The sequence below is a fragment of the Ursus maritimus genome, unplaced genomic scaffold (assembly GCF_017311325.1).
Source record: "Ursus maritimus isolate PB19 unplaced genomic scaffold, ASM1731132v1 scaffold_33, whole genome shotgun sequence".
Lineage (NCBI taxonomy): Eukaryota > Metazoa > Chordata > Mammalia > Carnivora > Ursidae > Ursus > Ursus maritimus.
In genome coordinates, this window is record NW_024425897.1 from 11,784,864 (window position 1) to 11,802,427 (window position 17,564).

Genomic DNA, 17,564 nt, shown 5'->3' on the forward strand with positions numbered 1-17,564 from the left:
CTACTTGAACCAGTTGGAGTTGCACCTGCATCATTAATAGCAAAAGACAAGACAAGCACCTACCCTGTGCCAAGTCTTACGCCAGATGCTAAGGATGAAGATATTCAGATCCCGTGCCCACTTTCGGGAAGTTCACAGGCTGTAGAGAAGATCCTCAAGTCCCAGGGAAATATGTAAGTCGGTTCCCTGGACTAGAATTACCAAGGCAGAAAGGCGAGCACAGTGCCAAGAATTTCAACAACTGGTGTTTAACTGGAGAGGAGTTAAAACACCATACCCTTACCCCATTCCGATGTGGGGCTGGCTTTTCCCGCTTTGCCCAGCCCATCCAGCAGCCTGGAGTGAGAGACTGTTGATTTAAGGAACTGGGAAGATACACACACACAACACACACGCACACAACTCAGACCAGCTTATCACCCACCTGGGCTTTAGTCGCCAACCCGAGTGTTAAAGGGAAGGAGACATTTTACAAGGTCATAGACTTATGTCCGAAGCTGGAGCCTGAGCAGAAGAGACCGCACTGGAAGCTCTTGCCCAGAAGTGTGGTGAGTCTGGAGGGAAGACTCTGAAGGGGGGAGAGGAGAAAGTATTGTCCAGGGGCCGTCGTGAGCTTCAGGGGCCCATGAACCCCTGAAATGACATATGCGTGTGTCTGTGTGCGTGTGCAAGCCTGCATGGGGAATGCAGCCGTAGTTTTAAATCATGGTTTCAGAGGAATCTGTCACCCCCCGGAGGTAAGTCCCATGGTCTAGACCATGGCCTCCTTTCGTAGGTGGGTGTTTTAGTCTGCTCCGGCGGCTGTGAGGAAGCCCCACAGGCTGAGTGACTTGTCAACCACAAACACTCCTCTGCCCCCGTTCTGGAGGCTGCGAATTCCAAGATCAAGACGCAGGCAGACGTGGCGTCTGGTGAGAGCGCACCTGCCAGTCTTCCCACGGCCTTCCTCTCTCTGTGTCCTCCCGCGGCAGAAGGGGTGAGGGAGCGCCCCGGGGCCTCCTTTACGAGGGCACAAATGCCTTCATGAGGGCCCCACCCTCACGACCTCCTCACCTCCCCAAGGCCCCACCTCCCAATACCATGAGCTCGGGGGTTAGGATTTCAACATACGAGTCTGGGGGCACCACACCTTCGGCCCACTGCGTCGCACCGTTTGCCTTGCTCGCCCAGCCGGGTTGTAGCACAGCCAGGCCAGAAGCAGAAGTCTGGCTTACCTGGGAGAGAGAAAGGGGTCCAAGTCCAGCTCCAACGCAGTCCCAGCTGGCCCAGCAGCTCTCAGCCTGGCTGTCCCCTGCCCCCTGCCCCCGGGCTGAGTCAGGTGCCCCTCCTCTCTGCTGGTGCCCAGCATTGCCCTGGGCTTTCTCTGGGCCTGAAGCTGCGCCGTCCCCATCTGTTGATTGACGGCTTGGGAAAACGCACATCCGAAACTTCAGTTAGGCTACGTCACGTTCAGATACCTCTTTCTCCCCTCACACCTGCTCCTCCCAGAGCGTCCCCAAATCAGCAGTGGCAGCTCCCCCATCCCAGGTACCGAGGGAAAAAGCCCTGGAGGCCTCCTCACACTCCGTCTAATTCATAAGCACGTCCAGGTGGCTTGACCTTTGACCTTCAGCAGAGCTCCAGACTTCGCTCCTTTCCCCTTCCCTCGCTCTCGGCCCACCCATCTGGTCCACCCTTGTCTCGCACCTGACGGACTAAAGTTGGTAACTACTTCTCCCTCCTTCTCCTTCCACCTGGTTCTCCGCTCAGCAGCCAGAGTGAACATTTAATTAAATTTATTTATTTATTTATTTATTTATTTATATTTTTTAGAGAGGGAGAGAGGGAATGGGGGAGGGCAGAGGGAGAGGGAATCTCAAGCAGGCCCCACACTGAGTGTGGAGCCGGATGCAGGGCCCCATCTCATGACCTGAGCTGAAATCACCAGTTGGACACTTCAGCGACTGAGCCACCCTGGTGCCCCCAGAGTGATCTTTTGAAAACACAGGACAGGTCGCCACACTCCTGCTCAGGCCTACCCACAGATTCTGCATCTCACTCAGAAATTAAAAGCCAAAGATCTTCTTTGCCAGCAAGGCCCTCCGGAGTGGGAGAGGAAGAAGCAGGCCCATAGCGGAGGAGCCTGACGTGGGGCTCGAACCCATAACGCCGGGATCACGCCCTGAGCCGAAGGCAGACGCTTAACCGCTGTGCCACCCAGGCGCCACCCCCCAGCTTCTTTTCTTCTTGAAACTTGCCAAGCCCATGCTCACCACAGGGCCTTTGCACCTGCACCTCCCACTGCCTGGAATATTCCTCCCCCATAAATCCACATGGCTTCCTCCTTCAGTTCCTGCCCAAAGGTCACCTTCTCGTGGCTTCCCCTGACCTCTCCAACCACTCGGCACCTCCCTTCCCTGCTTCATCTTTCTCTACGGCATTTATTAACGTCCAGCATCTTATAGGCTGACTTGTTTATGTTCTTCCTGTCTTGCTTTCCTTCTAGAGTATAAGCTCTGTGAGGACCGAAGTTGTGTCTGTTTTCCTCACTGCTAAACCTGCAACACCTTGAACACTTCTAGAAACGTAACAGATACTCAATAAATATTTGTTGAATAGACGGATGGCTGGATGGACAGACAGACCTTATTGTTCTAACCTGTTGGTCTGTCTTGCCCACAAAACCGTAAACTCCTAGAGGGCACAGACTACGCTCTGTTCACTACTGTGTCCACGAGGGGCACATCGGGCTGGGCACATCAAAGTTCAATGAACAAATGATCCACCCCTTTGGTTCACAGATAAGGACATGGAAGCCAGGAAAAAGAAAGGGACTTGGCTGCGGGGACATACCGAAGCACGAGCAGCCCCTCCCCCTGCCAAGTCCCGTCACTCCACCTGCTGTGGCCAACTCTGGCTCCTCTGGGACCATGCAAGCTCCCTGGCCAGTTCAGGTGGGAGCCCCGACCGTGGACAGCCCAGGAAGCTGCTGTGTATGCATCTGACTTGTAAACTAATCTTTTACTCTCACCTGGGGCTCAGGCCACAGAGTCGGAAGCCCAATTGCCTGAGTTTGAGTGCCTGCTTTACTCTTCCTTCCTGTTTTACCACTATCTTCCTGAGCCTTCGTTTTTGTCTTCTGTAAAAATGGGAACTCTGGGGCACCTGGGACACTCCGTCAGTGAAGCATCTGCCTTCGGCTCAGGTCATGATCTCAGGGTCCTGGGATCGAGCCCCACATCGGGCTCCCTGCTTCTCCCTCTGCCTCTGTCCCAACCCCCTGCCCGTGTTAGTTCTCTCTCTCTCTCTCTCCCTTGCTCGCTAGCTCTCAAATAAGCTTTTAAAAATCTTTTAAAATCAGGGGCGCCTGGGTGGCACAGCAGTTAAGCGTCTGCCTTTGGCTCAGGGCGTGATCCTGGCGTTATGGGATCGGGCCCCACATCAGGCTCCTCCGCTATGAGCCTGCTTCTTCCTCTCCCACTCCCCCTGCTTGTGTTCCCTCTCTCGCTGGCTGTCTCTATCTCTGTCAAATAAATAAATAAAATCTTTAAAGAAAAAAATCTTTAAAATCAAACTGGGAACACTGATAAGAGCACCTGCCCTGGAGTGGCCGGGAGGCTTACATGAAGCCGGGCACTGCAAGTTGTTTCCAATGGGGCTTGGTGAGGGGTCCTGCGTCCTTGACCGCCATCAACAGTTAAACGCTGAGCTGGCGGAGGAGAAAAGGTTCAGTCCCTTTCAAGCTTCCCTTAGGTGGATTCCAGCTAATGGGAGTCCGCCCGGATGTGGTTTCAGGTTATAATGCCTCATTTATGTTTCTGGGCACCTGGACGGTCGGCGTGATTTTCCCGGGTGACATTGAGGACACTATCTGGAGAACAAAACGCCTTTCAAGGTCAGAAACGCCTGGAGAGGTACAGGGGCAGCCAGAGAGACGCAAAATCACGGGCCTCAGTCGGCTCTGGGCTCCCTGGCTTCCTGGCTGGAATTACACCCCTCGGGATCCTGCCCAACCCCCAGGAGAGGCTGATTTTGGTGTAGGAATAAAAGAATCCATCCGCGTTCACTCAAGGGGCTGCATCTCACTGCCGGCTAGCAGCCACCAGGTCCTGGGAATAAAATGTCCCTTCATTGTAACCCTGACCTGCCTGCCCAGGCTTCTCTCTCCCTCCCCCTGAGACACACACATGCATTCTATCCCGTGAACCCCCAAACCCCCAGCCCCTTATCCAGCGAGGTGAGGCGGCCTCCCCAAGGTCATAGTGTTGGGAAGGGGAAGATGTGGTCCGTCTGCTTCTTTCTACAACATCACCCTGCACGGTGATTAAACCCCATGCCCCATACCCCCTGGGATGTCCAATCTGCTTTTACAGATGGAGAAACTGAGGCCCAGACCAATGCAGCGTCTCGTCACAGATCACACGACTGGGAAGTGGTAGAGTAATTGTCTGGCCTCCAAGCCCAGGACTCCTGCCACGTGTAAAGTGCTAGCCAGGCTTGCAGACCCGAAGTGAAGCCCAAGGTTGAAAAGCACCGGGCCTGGGGAGTCTGCCTGGGTGCCCTTGGCTTGGCTGGCAGCTCAGACACTTTTGACCCTGGGTGCCCTTCAGCTGGCTCAGCCCTCCTGGGCCTCGCTTTCAGTCACCAATGTAGTGTTGGCTATCAGCAAACCACCTCCCCCGTGGCCTCCTCGTCCTGCCACCGCTGTTATTATTTAGATACGACTGGGTTTTAAATTAACTCAGTTTTTCATCAAAATACATTTCAATTCTAAGTGGCCAACCAGCATCCCAGCAAAACATAGAACAAAACCACCACGATAAATACGAGGAAACCCCGCCCACATTCCTGAATTCTCACCCGACTTCGTTGCCTCTTCAAGGCTCCCCATCATTTTTTAAAAGGAGGAGGTTGGGGGCGCCTGGGTGGCTCAGTCGGTTGAGCGTCCAACTCTTGGTTTCAGCTCAGGTCATGATCTCAGGGTCGTGGGCTCAAGCCCCGCATCAGGCTCCATGCTTAGTGCAGAGTCTGCTAGAGATTCTCTCTCTCTCTCTCCCTCTCCCCTCCCCCCCACTCGTGTGTGCACTCTCTCAATAAAATAAAATCTTTAATAAATAAATAAATAAAATAAAAGGGGGAGATTGACAGATTTTGAAAGGTGTTTAAGACTGATAAGCTCTGGGGCGCCTGGGTGGCTTGGTCGGTTAAGCGTCTGCCTTCAGCTCAGGTCATGATCCTGGGGGCCTAGGATCGAGCCCCACATTGGGCTCCCTGCTCAGCGGAGAGTCTGCTTCTCCCTCTCCCTCTGCCTGCTGCTCTGCCTACTTGTGCTCTCCCTCTCTGTCAAATAAATACATAAAAATCTTTAAAAAAAAAAAAAAGACTGATTAGCTCCAACAGGGACTTTCTTCTTGATGTAAAGAGAAGTAATGAAGGAAAATCGAAAACTCAGTAACTTTGGTACTTTACGATCTAGTGACATTTAAGTGACACCCTGGACATTCTCCAAGGACCGTCGGAGGCACCTTGGAATCCTGCATCCTTCCTCTGGAAAACTAGCACGGTTGTTCTCTGGAGGCCCTTGACGTGCAGGGCTGTGGCATAAAGTCTCCCTGTGTCTGTCAACGAGTGTGTCGGAGGGGCTGAGGCAGGTGGAGGGAAGGGTGTCATGCCGCATCGTCCCAGGAAGGGCCGAGGGGCCACCAAGGGTGGATTAGTGGGTGTTTGCTGGTCAGTGGTTGAAGCCGGGCCTTGCCTTGCCTTCCCTTTGGAGCAGTTTGCGCCCCTCCCTGCCCTCTTGGGTAATTCTCAGTCTCCCTGCATCGCTGGCACCCTTCCCTTCCTTCCCCTTCTTCCCCATTCACCTGCCCCCTCCCTCTCTGAGAGCAAGCCAAGGGGACGGACACTGGGGAACAGGAGGTGGAGGGATCTCATCAGGGGAGAAGAAGGTGTTTCTGCTTCTCAGTCTGGGGGCTGGGGTCTTGGCTTGGATCTCAGTTTTCCCCTGATTTGCCAGGGGATCTCGGGCAAGTCACATGAGCAATCTGGGCCTCCATTTTTGGTTTTTATCTCTTTGAAGTATCTGCTAATCCCACCTGGTGTGAGCAACAAGATAAGAGCTATGACTAATATGAGTACTACTGCGAATAACCCCACTGCCCCCACCGGGATCACCACCACCATCATTCGTGGAGGACCTCCTGGGTGCAGGGCCCTCCACAAAGTAGCTTCTGTACGCCTTCTCATTGAATCCTCCCAACAACCGCTGAGACAGGTACTCATATTGGGCTTGTTTTACAGACGAAGGAGGCTCAGAGAGGGTAGGTGCCTGGCCCAAAGTCACACAGACAATACATAGGAGAGCCAGAAATTGACCCTCTGTGGCCTCACAGACCGTATGCCTCCCCAAAGTGAAAGCATTTACTTGGGCCGTAAATGGTTGGAAGGTTGGTTTGTACCTGGGGCTTTCAGAGATGCTTGGGGGCAGTTTCAGGGCAAGAGAAATAAAATTCTCTTGGGAGATGCCATCACCGGGTCAGAGGAGTTATTTTGGCCCCATGGGTGTGGGGGCAGCCACCTCTGGGCAGAAAGGGACAGATACACGGCCCGGCCTCAGACGAAAGCTAAGCGCTGGGGAGAGGAAGACAGGGGAAGAATAGAGGTCGGGGCTGAATGAGGCCGAGCAAGGAGGTGGGAAGGAGCACGGTTACGCATTCAACTTAATCCCCGTTCAAGACTCGGACAGATCCAGGTTCTAGCACTGCTGTCCCACATCTTAGCTGTGAGGTCCTGGGCATGTCTCCTCACTTCTCCAAGGAGCCACCTAGACCAGTGCCGGGGCCCGCGGCAGCTGGGCGATGCTGGGTAACTATTAGAACCATCACCCTGGGGCTCTCGGGAAGGACAGCTGCCGACTCCTCGGGTCTGGGTATGAATCCCTGGCCTGCCCCTTCTAACTGTGTCCTTGGGCTGAGTCGCCCACACCTCACTGAGCCTCAGTGTTCTCCCCTGTCAGACACGAGGTCATAGCACCCACCCGCGGCCCAGCAGACACGCGGGCCACGGGTGGGCTCTCCTCCAGTCCACAAAGACGAGCTCGCTCCTTGTGGCCGGGGAGTCACGAAGCATGTGAGCTCTAGGATGTGGACTAATTGTCTGGCATGTGACAGTGTGTGGACAGCACCTGCCACCCAACTCACCCACCCACACTGGCGTCCTGGGTCAGACTGGGGGAGTCTGTTAACCTCTTTGGGCCTCTCCTTTCCCAGCTGTAAAACAGGAGGAGACTGAGATGAATGTTTGGGCACGTGGGCCCACAGGCGCCGTCGGCACGGAGGGAGAGACTATGGCATGGTGCGGCCACCCCGGGGGAGGAGTCGGGATTTCTGGCTCCGAGGAAGCAGAGCTGTGCCATATGAGACAGCAAATGTGTTCCAAGGTGTAGGCCCCCCAAAATTCTGGCACAAGTCCGCGCACGCAGATGTTCACGGCAGAGCCGCCCGTGGCAGAGGGCTGGAGCTGGCGAACAGCGGAGAGAATAGCACGCAGCCTGTGGAGGTGACGATGTGGCAGGTCCGGTCACGGTCAGCTCCGCACCCCTCAATGTCATCGTGTCTCCGCACAGGCTTTCACCTGCCCGCTGCATTTCATTGCCGCTCTTTAGTTGGTTCCTGTTGGAGCCCATTTGCCCCCATCCCCCCCAAACACATGGCTGCCACCCAGCGCGGGGGGTGGCCCTCAACCAATGGCTGGCAGGAATTGGTATGTAAAGACCACATCTCCCTCTGCCCTCCGGAGGGATAACTCTGAGGTGCCCGGTGTACCCCATCTCTCAGAGCCACCCTGGGGACAGCTGGCTTCGTAACACACTCTTAACCGGCTGCCTTCTCCCCCCATCCCACTTCCTCCTCCACAGGACCACCTCCCAAGTAAACTGCCTGCACCCAAACCCTCGTCTCAGGATCTGCTTCTGGGAAACTCAAAGTTAAATGAAATAGGCATACACACAGATACGTGGATCGACCCTAAAGGCATTATGCTTGGTGCCCAAAGTAGGAACCAAATGGCAACATACGAAATAATGTCAATTACATAAATTAAAAATACACACTGGGGCGCCTGGGTGGCTCAGTCAGTTGAGCGTCTGCCTTCAGCTCGGTTCAGGGTCTTGAGATTGAGTCCCATGTCGGGCTCCTTGCTCGGTGGGGAACCGGCTTCTCCCTCTCCTTCTTACTCATGCTCTCTCACTCTCTCTCTTTCAAATAAATAAATAAAATCTTTAAAAAAATTATATACATGCTGAACAATACCCATTTTGCAAAAATACCTCCAAAAAGATACAATTAAATAATTACAGCGGTCAGTGGTTGGCAGGAGTGAGCTAATGGGCAGGGTGGATGCTGGAAACACAGCATCCATGTGTGTTCCATGCAGAGCGGGAGTGTTCAAAGTTCTGTTTAAGCACTAACATTTATTCTAGGATTTGGGGTTACTCTACTTCCAGAACTTGTTGGGGCAAAGCCTCATCCCCTCCCCAGATATTAACACCTCCCACTGCATCACCAGGCTGAAAAGAAGGCTGGGACCTGGCGTCTGAACACAGGACCAGGTCCCTGACTGGGGGGGGGGGGCACTTTCATCAGCTCCTGGTTCCTCTCTTCCCAGCAGCCTCCACCACTAATCTTGCCTGGTGACCGCTAGGTCATCGATGCTCCCTGATGGCAGGCAGCGAGCGTCTGGGCAGCCCTGGGACTCTCCCTAGCCTGCATCTCGGCCCTTAGCCTCATCTCTCCCGCCTGGTTCCAGCCCCACACTTTCTCCTTTGGCGTCCTCACCTACTGCTCCTGGCCTCGGGGTGACAGCTGGAACCGGAGTGTGGGACTTTCAGGTCCCTGGAAGATATTCCTGACTTTGCCTGGAAGGTAAGACCTGGGCTGGGACCTCGGGGCACTATCAAATCCACCAGAGGCGGGGGGGAGGGGGCAGTTCTGGCCCCCACCGCCTACCCCACACTGAGCCTCTGAGTCTGCATGTGTGCTGTGGAGTCTGGCTATCTGCATTTTAGCAAACACCCAGGAGGATTCTAAAGGCAGCTTCAAGTCCCTATAGCACCTTAGTAGAAATTAAGAAGTTTCCCCTTCTTCAGGACACTATACTGCCATCTGCTGGAAAAGGACTGTAATGAATATGATCCCAAGGCCTCTCCAAGGGTTGTACAGTGTACGACCTGTACACACCTACCTGGCCACCCTCTGAGTGCTGCTAAGTTTGAAAACCACAGCTAAGGTGTTGAAAGTCTGTTACGATGCACATTACCAAATTCAACGATGTGGACGAGGGGTCAGGCCTCCCAGTCCAACACCTCTAAGGAAGATATACAGCCTCTGAAGCCAATAATTACAAGGGTGCCTCTCCTGGTGATCCCATCTTATAGCAGGTATTCAGTAAAGGTGGGGTATGGTGGCTGTAAATCTGGATCTTAATTCTGACTTGACCACTTAATTAGCTGTGTGTCCTGAGGGAAATGACTCAACCTCCTTGGGCTTCAGTTTGGGTATATGTAAAATGGGGGTAATAATAGCACAGACCTGTTGGGGGTTTGAGGACTAGTAGCTGGCCAATAAATGGAGAGACATACACCTGCCCCTACCTGCCCCATTCAATACCCTCCTTCCTCTTTCTTCCTGACAGGTCTCGGCTGCAATTCTCCTTGGAGGATGGCTCTTGTTGGCCTTTAATGCAGTTCTCCTCCTATCTTGGGCCCTGGCCCCCAAAGGGCTGTGTCCCAGAAGGGGCAGTGGCCCAATGCCAGGGGTGCAGGCAGCTGCAGGTAAATCCAGTGTCACATAGTAAGCATTCCAGACATGTTTGTAGAATGAATGAATGAATGAATGATCAAATGAACGCACCTGTGAGCAGAGTTGGGCCTCCTACGTTGAATCTCAGAGATAAACCCTAGAACTGAAGACCTTCTGGTCCTTCAGCAAGCCAGAAATCGTGGGGAGGGAATGGCATACTTAACATCACTCTCTCCTGCCCTTAGCTAAACCCAGTCCTAATAGTCTGTCCCCTTTGTTTCTCTCTCACCCATCCACTTTGTATCATCTTTACCAGGACCACCATACACAGTTGAGCAGGTTGTGCACTGCACAGGGAGACCCAACTGAGGGCTGAGAGATGCTGAAATCTAGCCTATGTGCTGCTTGCTAAGCTGTGAAATGGCCAGGCTGCAACTCCCCAGGAAGGCTGCTTTTCTCTAACTCCCACCTAGTCTCTCGATGGTCTAGCCCAGGGCTCAATTGCAACCCCCATGCAATTAATCCCCCACCACCTCTCACCTGGATTAGAGCAATAACCACCTCACATGTCTCTCTGCTGCCACCTTTGCCCCTTAGCGTCTGTCTGCACACTGGCCAAATAGGTCCTGTTAAAACTGAAATCAGATTGGGCCACTCAAACTGGTTTATCTACCCTCTAGTGACTTCCTGTTACACTCAGAGCAAAATCCACACTCCTCGTCATGGCCCATGAGGCTCTGCCTGATGAAACCCTCCTTCCCTCGCCAATCTCACCCTTACCCCTTCTGCCAGGCTCCACATGCTCCAGCCGCATGGCTTGCTTTCTGTTCCATGATACAGCACGCTTGTCCCCTCAGCCTGGGATTCTCTTCTCTCAGATCTTACATGTCTTGCTGCTCTATGTTGCTCAGATATCACGTCTCAGTGAGATCTCCCATGACCTCTAGGCAAGGGAGCTCCCCTCTCCCAAGATTCTCCTACCTCTCACCTTGCTCTGTGTTTTCACAGCACTTACGTACCCTATCTGCTTGCTTGATGACTGTTCATCTCTCTCCACTACAATATCAGCTCCTTGAGGGCAAGCTCATGTTTGCTGAAGTGGGCCCTTTCTGCTCCTCCTGGGAAATGTTTCTTTGCTCATTTCTGGCATGAAGTAGGAAATCACTACGAATCCACATTCGAACCTCACTTCTGCTGCCTCTGTGCTGTGTGACCTCGGGCAAATCACTTCACCTCTCTGGACCACGTGCAGTCTGTAAAATGGGGGGGGAGGGGTGTGTGTGTGAAATAATGCCTACCTCATTGGGTTGTCAGGAGAATTAACTTGAGATGCTGGTGTAAATAAAGCGCTTAGCACCATGTTAAGGCCCATTGTATTCCAGAAACTTCAGCTTATTATTATTAACATCCCTATCTCATAGGACTCCTTAGGAAGAGAAGTCCTATCTACTCATGAAGAATGCCCAGGGGGCGCCCGGCTGACTTAGGGAACATGGGACCCCTCTCGGGGTTGTGAGTTTAAGCCCCATGTTGGATGTAGAGTTTACTTAAAGAAATAAAAGTGCACCTGGGACAATTCTGAGTCCATCTGTCCCTCCAACACATCTTTCAATAGGCACGTGCACATTCCCTTTTGCGCCCCTCCATCTTTATAACTCCTCCTTTCTGGGAGAATTTGAGAATTATTTCTTTCCCAAATATTTAGTGAGTGCCCATACGTACAACAAGAGTTTGTACAAAAGTGTGTCCAGTGTTGGGGTGGGGATGGGGGGACCTGTCTCATCCCCCCACCCCATGCAAACAACCCCACGATGTGGAGACCTCACTGTTACTTGGGGCACAAGGGAGGCCCTTCCAGATCTCATTCCAACCTCTCTCTTCAGCCTCTTTCTTGTCACACCCCCCAGCTCCTGTGCCTGTCCTTCCGTCACACTGAATTCTGGGTCCACAGAAGGTCTCTTCACACTTCCACCCCACGCACACGCTCTCTCTGCCAGGGATGCTGGAGTCTGTCTGTAGCTTTTGCTTATCATGACCCACTGCCCTTCTCTGGGAACAGCACCTTAATCTTTCCTTGGGAGATGACCCCCAGCAGCTCTCTATCCCACATTACGGCTAAATGAGCCCTTCTAGCCAATAAAGCCTGGTGGGGAGAGACTGGATCAGAGATGGGCATGGAATTGGAGTATACCAGCTTGGAGAGTGGAACCATGACAGGGACAGAGGTGGATCCAGCCATGCCTGCTCCCCTACCCGCAGGAGACATGGTCATGGGCAGCTCCAGGATGGCATCCTCCTAGCTTGGCCACTGCAGAAGGAAAGCATGAACGGCTCACTTCCCAGGGAAGGAATCTGACTGGTCAGGACAGAGTCATGTGCCCCCTAGGGGGAGGGGCATATCAGCAGTCTCCCTAGAAGACCATGGTTTTAGCTAGGAGATACAGCTCCCCAGAACATGGGAGAAGGTGCTGGTACTGGAACGGGGGAAGGACGCTAGGTAGGCAAAAACATTCGATGCCCAGCTCCCTTTTGAAGGGTAGCTTTATTATCCGCAGTTCACAGAAGTGGAAACTGAGGCTCAGAGAGGTACAGTCACTTGCCTATGTCTGCACAGCCAACTGGGATTTGAACCCAGGTCTGTCACACTCTATGGTGGAAGCAAAATAAAACCTTTAAACCTGGCTTTGCTCCCTCTGCCCAGCCTAGCTTGTCTTGACCAAATGCTTTCAGCTTTAAATGCTCAACCGAGAATATTCGTAAGCAACCCCCGGGAGCGACTCCATTACCTTGAAAACACGCAGACTGCAGACAATGCAGCTTGCATTCACTTCCACAAAGAACAAGAAAGGTGACTTGACAGCTTTTTTAGAAAAAAGGAGAGGGACACCTGGGTGGCTTAGTCAGTTAAGCGTCTGACTCTTGATTTTGGCTCAGTTCATGACCTCAGGGTCCTCGGGTTGAGTGCTGCATTGGGCGCGGTGCTCACCGGGGAGTCTGCTTGAGGATTCTCTCCCTCTCCCTCTGCCCCTCCTGCTTGCACACCCTCTCTCTAAGTAAATAAATAAATCTTCAAAAAAAAAAAAAAAGAAGAAGAACATAATAGAATAATGGAATAAAGTAACAGAAAACCTAGGAAGCCATCACGTGGTACTCAAAGGGACCCAGAGGCATGTTTTGACATCAGGATATCAGCAGGAACACGTCCATGCAAGTCAGTCTCGCGCAGGGACACCCCCTGAGACCCAAGCAGCATCCCAGTGCGAAAAGCAGTGAGCGGATGCCGCCGAGTAGAAGCCCAAACTCAGCCCCCAGCCCCTGTCACCCACGTTCCCTCTGTCATAACCTCTCAATGGCCCCCACGTCCCTTAATTTTCTCTTTGAACTGTTTCTGCAATGCCAAAGGGAGCGATTCTCCAGCCTCTAATGAGGAACGATCTGCAGGAAGACTCTGTCCTTATTCGAGGCAGAGGGGTCTCCCGGTCCTATTTTCTCTTGATCACAAGGGGTGTCCGCTGTTTCAAGGAGCCCTGTGTCTACAAAGGCTGGAAATCAGTGTGCCCACAGGTCCGAAGAAAGCAAGCCAAGAAGACACTGAGAATTCCTGCACGGCACCCGGACGTAATGGAAAATCCCCAGGGAACTGCGTGGTCCTGTGGGTCATTGACCACGCCTAACTTTTTCTATATAAAACCTGCAGTTTTGATGGGTGCTCATTAGATTGAGTTGTCTTGCTTCTGCAGCTGAAAGCTAGCTGCTTCCCTTGGCCTGTGTTTAGAGGCTGCAAGGGGTGGACATCCATGAGAGGTCCCCGTTGCCTGATGACGAAGGCTCTGAATGGTAGCTGCAAGCGGGGACTGTAGATGTCAAGGGGGTCAAGCTGCTGGTCTGTGGGAACATCAGAGGTGAACAACGAGCTCTCTCAGCAGGTGTCAACTTAGAGGTATGACCCCAAGTCAAACGGCAGACCATCGGGGGACCCCTCCTGTGCGCTGGATCTTGGGGGATCCCCCACCTTAGAATCTGCACTCACCATGTGACTTACTCTGAATAACAGAGCATAGCACAAATGACTCCATGCCAGTGCCGAGCCGAGGTCTCAAAAGGCCTTGACGCTTCTGCTTGCTTTCTTGAAAACTGCCACCATGGCCACATACACCTGAGCTGGCCTGCCAGGGGGTGAGACATGCGTGGCTCAGTTTCCCCCACGTTCCTGGCCAAGAGTCAGCCGACCGTCAGAAGCGGAGCGGCCTCGTTGGCCATCAGCTGATCACAGACACATGAAGAAGTCCATCTCAGACCAGAAGACCCTCCCAGCCCATATGGTCAACCCACAGAATTGCAAGCGAAACAAATGGCAGTGTGAGGCCACCGAATTTTGGGATGCTTTGTTACGTAGCATTACTCATGCTGACAGCTAACTGATACAAGGGAGTGAGAAGTGTTTCACCTGCCTTGAACCTCCTGGGGAAAGAGCAGGCAGCTACCATGAGACTCGATCCCCATCTGGGTCTGGGTCACTGGGATTGACACAGTCTTCCACAGGGAATGTTTCTCTCCTTTGTATTAAAAAAAATTCCCCGAAGTACAGAAACGAAAAATAACCCATATTCACACATTTCTCTGTTGATATGTATTTTCTCTATATATAGACACAACGCTTCAGTAACAGTTACAAGATATGTTGGCAACACTGAGAAAAGGAGGAGGGCACTCCATAGACAGAACGACTTCCCACACACTCGATTTCCAGGACACAAGGACGCACACGGTATACGGAGACCGAAATAAGCACAGTAAGCCGAATAAATAGGAGTGCTTCCAAATCACAACCACGGACACGTCTCTGGAACACCACGAGAGAGAAGGCAGAGAGGGGACTGTGTCCTATACTTTGTGACTGGTCTGTCGAGAAAATAAATAAGAATCGGAAGGTCTAGGACCTGGGTCTTGCTAAAATGATGTCCTCTGTAACGAACGGCTGAGTGGCTAGATACATTTTGATCCGGAGGGGAGGGACCTTTCACACATTTTCCCCCCATCTTGGGAAGGCGGAGACCGGAGCTAGGACATGCATTTGTCCCGGAGCACACTCTTTGGAGGCAAGGATCATGTGGGTCTCGTCCGTCCTGCTCAAGAGGCCCCCGCGGCAGGGACTAGGGGGGTTGGATGCAGCTGAAGGCACTGGGGCCGAGGGGTTAGCCTTCACAAGCACACAGGGCAGGGATTCCTCCCCCTCCTGGTTTGTTCAGGACAGAGGACTAACGTACCCTCTCTATGAACGCTTCCCTGTGCTTTGAGTCTCCTCCCCTCTCCAAATGCCTCCCTGCCATTCTGGGGAGGAGCCTTCCAACCTGACGCTGTTTCTCCCGAGATTTCCGTGCATTCTCAGAAGAGAGTTGGCAGGACGGCTGGACAGAAGGACGGGTAGCCAGGGTGAACCAGCCAGCTCAGGGTCTGTCAGTGATTGGCAGCCCTCTGTGTGAAGACACGGAGGGGACCGTGCCCAGACTTAGCCAGTTCTTCAGCACGTTTCCCAAGGAAAACACATGCCCCCGTCTACCCAGGCTGACCTCTGCCTTCCTTTTCTTCCTTTGTCCTGAGCGAGCAAAGGCACCTAGGGAGAAGCCCGCCTCCCAGACTTCTCTGGAAGTGGCTTTCACCAACACACACGTTCCCAGCTTCTGGCGCACCAGACCCAATGTCTAGGAGAGGCGAGGTCTTCCCTAGGAGACGAAGAAAAGGGACCTGCGCTCTGCCCTGCCTGGGGTGGAGGGGGGGCTCTGGGCAGACCCCAGGGAGCCTCAGGCTGTCTCACACACAGACCTTCCAGGGAGAGGCCTTTCTTGAAAAGAAGAAAAGAAGTCTCTCCTGGGGTCAGGTGGAGGAGAAAAGAACGAGAGACTACAACAGAGGGAATGCAGACCCTCAGAGGGATGTGGACTCCTGCGGGCCTTCTCTGAATGGGAGGAAGCCTCACGACACAGGAGAGAGAAAAGGCGGGGAGGGAGATACACCGGTAGCCCCTCCTCGAAGTCAGTCGGTTCTCAAATGGGGACATCCGGCCATATCTGGAAACGTTTTGGTGGTCACAACTGGGTTGGGGAGGGGGCCCTCCTGGCGTCTAGCAGATAGGGGCCAAGGTCGCTGCTCCACACCCCACAATACGCAGCCCCTCTCAGAAAAGAGCTACCCAGCCCAATGTCAACAGGGCCGAAGTGCAGAAACTGCTCCAAGCTAGCCTTCCAGCCGTGTTCTGGAATACTTCCAAAGGCCCCTTTCAGAGCACAGAGGCAGCCCCACAGACCTCTCCTACACCAAATCCCCCCAAAACTCCCTCCCCACGTCGCATCTGACAGGACAGTTTGGAGGGATTGGGACAGAGTCAGAGAGAGGCAACCATTCTAGAAGCCACCCACGAAAATGCTCCCTCCGTCCACGGACGCACCCCGACTCCCACAAGGGAGGAATCCCAGACTCGACAATCTTTGGTCAAACGGGGAGACGTAAGGCTGAGCTGAAGGGGCAACCCCTCGACCCCACCTGCCTGGGCGGCCAAAGTTGGGGTAGTTTCTCTTTGCACAGAAGTCCATGCTCAGGAACAGACACCGGGACCTCGCTCCCGGGGCCGCCGGGAGGAAAAGCGGGCTGGATGGGCGGGCGGTGGCTCGGCGGACACGGCCGGGGTGAGAGGCCCTCACTTGTTCTCGATCAGAGTCTGCACCTTGCACACGAGGTCCCGGGCCAGCTTCAGGACGTGTTTGGTGTTGTGCCGCTCGGCCATTTCTGAAAGAGCAGAAGGGAAGAGCATATGAGCCTTCCTCTGTGTCCATCCTGGGGCCCCACTCGCAGCTTCTAGAGGGGGGTCCCTGGGGCATCCCCATCATCGTCCTCTGGAATCATCCCGCAGCAGCTCTGTAAGCAGAGACCTTGGGGAAGACCTGCCCCTTTGGACCCTGGTTTCCTCATCTGTAAAATGGGGGTTACAATAGTTTCTGCCTCACAAGGCTGCCGTGAGACCAAACGAGAGGATGTGGGTTCACAGTGCGTGCTTGAAAAAGTTAAGTCTTCCCACCCACCTTGAATAAACACCGCGACTGGGGACCTTTCAAGAAAGCACTGCTGGGGGTGCCTGGGTGGCTCAGTCAGTTAAGCGGCTGCCTTCAGCTCAGGTCATGATCCCAGGGTCCTGGTATGGAGCCCCACATCGGGCCCCCTGCTCAGCAGGGAGTCTGCTTCTCCCTCTCCCTCCCCCCACTGGTGCTATTTCTTGTTCACTTGCTCTCTGTCAAATAAATAAAATCTTAAAAAAAAAAAAAAAGCAACGCTGAGCACACAGTGATGATGTTAAAAGGTACAAAAGGATGAAACGACAGGAGATGGGAGGGGAGAAAGAAAAACACTAATTTTATTAAGAGCTACATAAAATGATTGGATCTTTAAAGTGGAATAATCCTAAACCTAAATATTTATCATAAAGAAATCATTTACTGGACCATTTACTGGAAATCGTTACCGGATCATTTACCAGGAAAAAGGCACTAAGACTATGGTTCCCAAAGTGGCTACCACGGTACCCCAGGGTGCCACTGTGAAGTCACAGAAATTGTGAGGAAGCCACAATGATATTCCACATCCGTTCAATACCCCACAAACGAGTAGCGTGAGGGAGGTCACAAATTGCACTATGCTCCTATCAGTGACTTAATAACTTTGCAACACTAGGTCTTCTGCAAGCAGTTGAAAGACCGAGTTGGAGAAAAAGCAAAAGCCACGTGTAAATCACTAGGG

General features: G+C 53.1%; 1 protein-coding gene across 1 annotated transcript in view; it reads right to left on the reverse strand.

The window, feature by feature from the left end:
* Positions 1 to 14,395: 14,395 nt before the first annotated feature.
* LOC103678338 (small G protein signaling modulator 1) overlaps positions 14,396 to 17,564 on the reverse strand; it is an 87,158-nt gene continuing 83,989 nt past the window's right edge. The window contains exon 26 of the mRNA XM_040619776.1: positions 14,396 to 16,580. Coding sequence (XP_040475710.1) covers positions 16,471 to 16,580 — 110 coding nt within the window. The 3' untranslated portion in view covers positions 14,396 to 16,470. The remainder of the gene's footprint in view (positions 16,581 to 17,564) is intronic.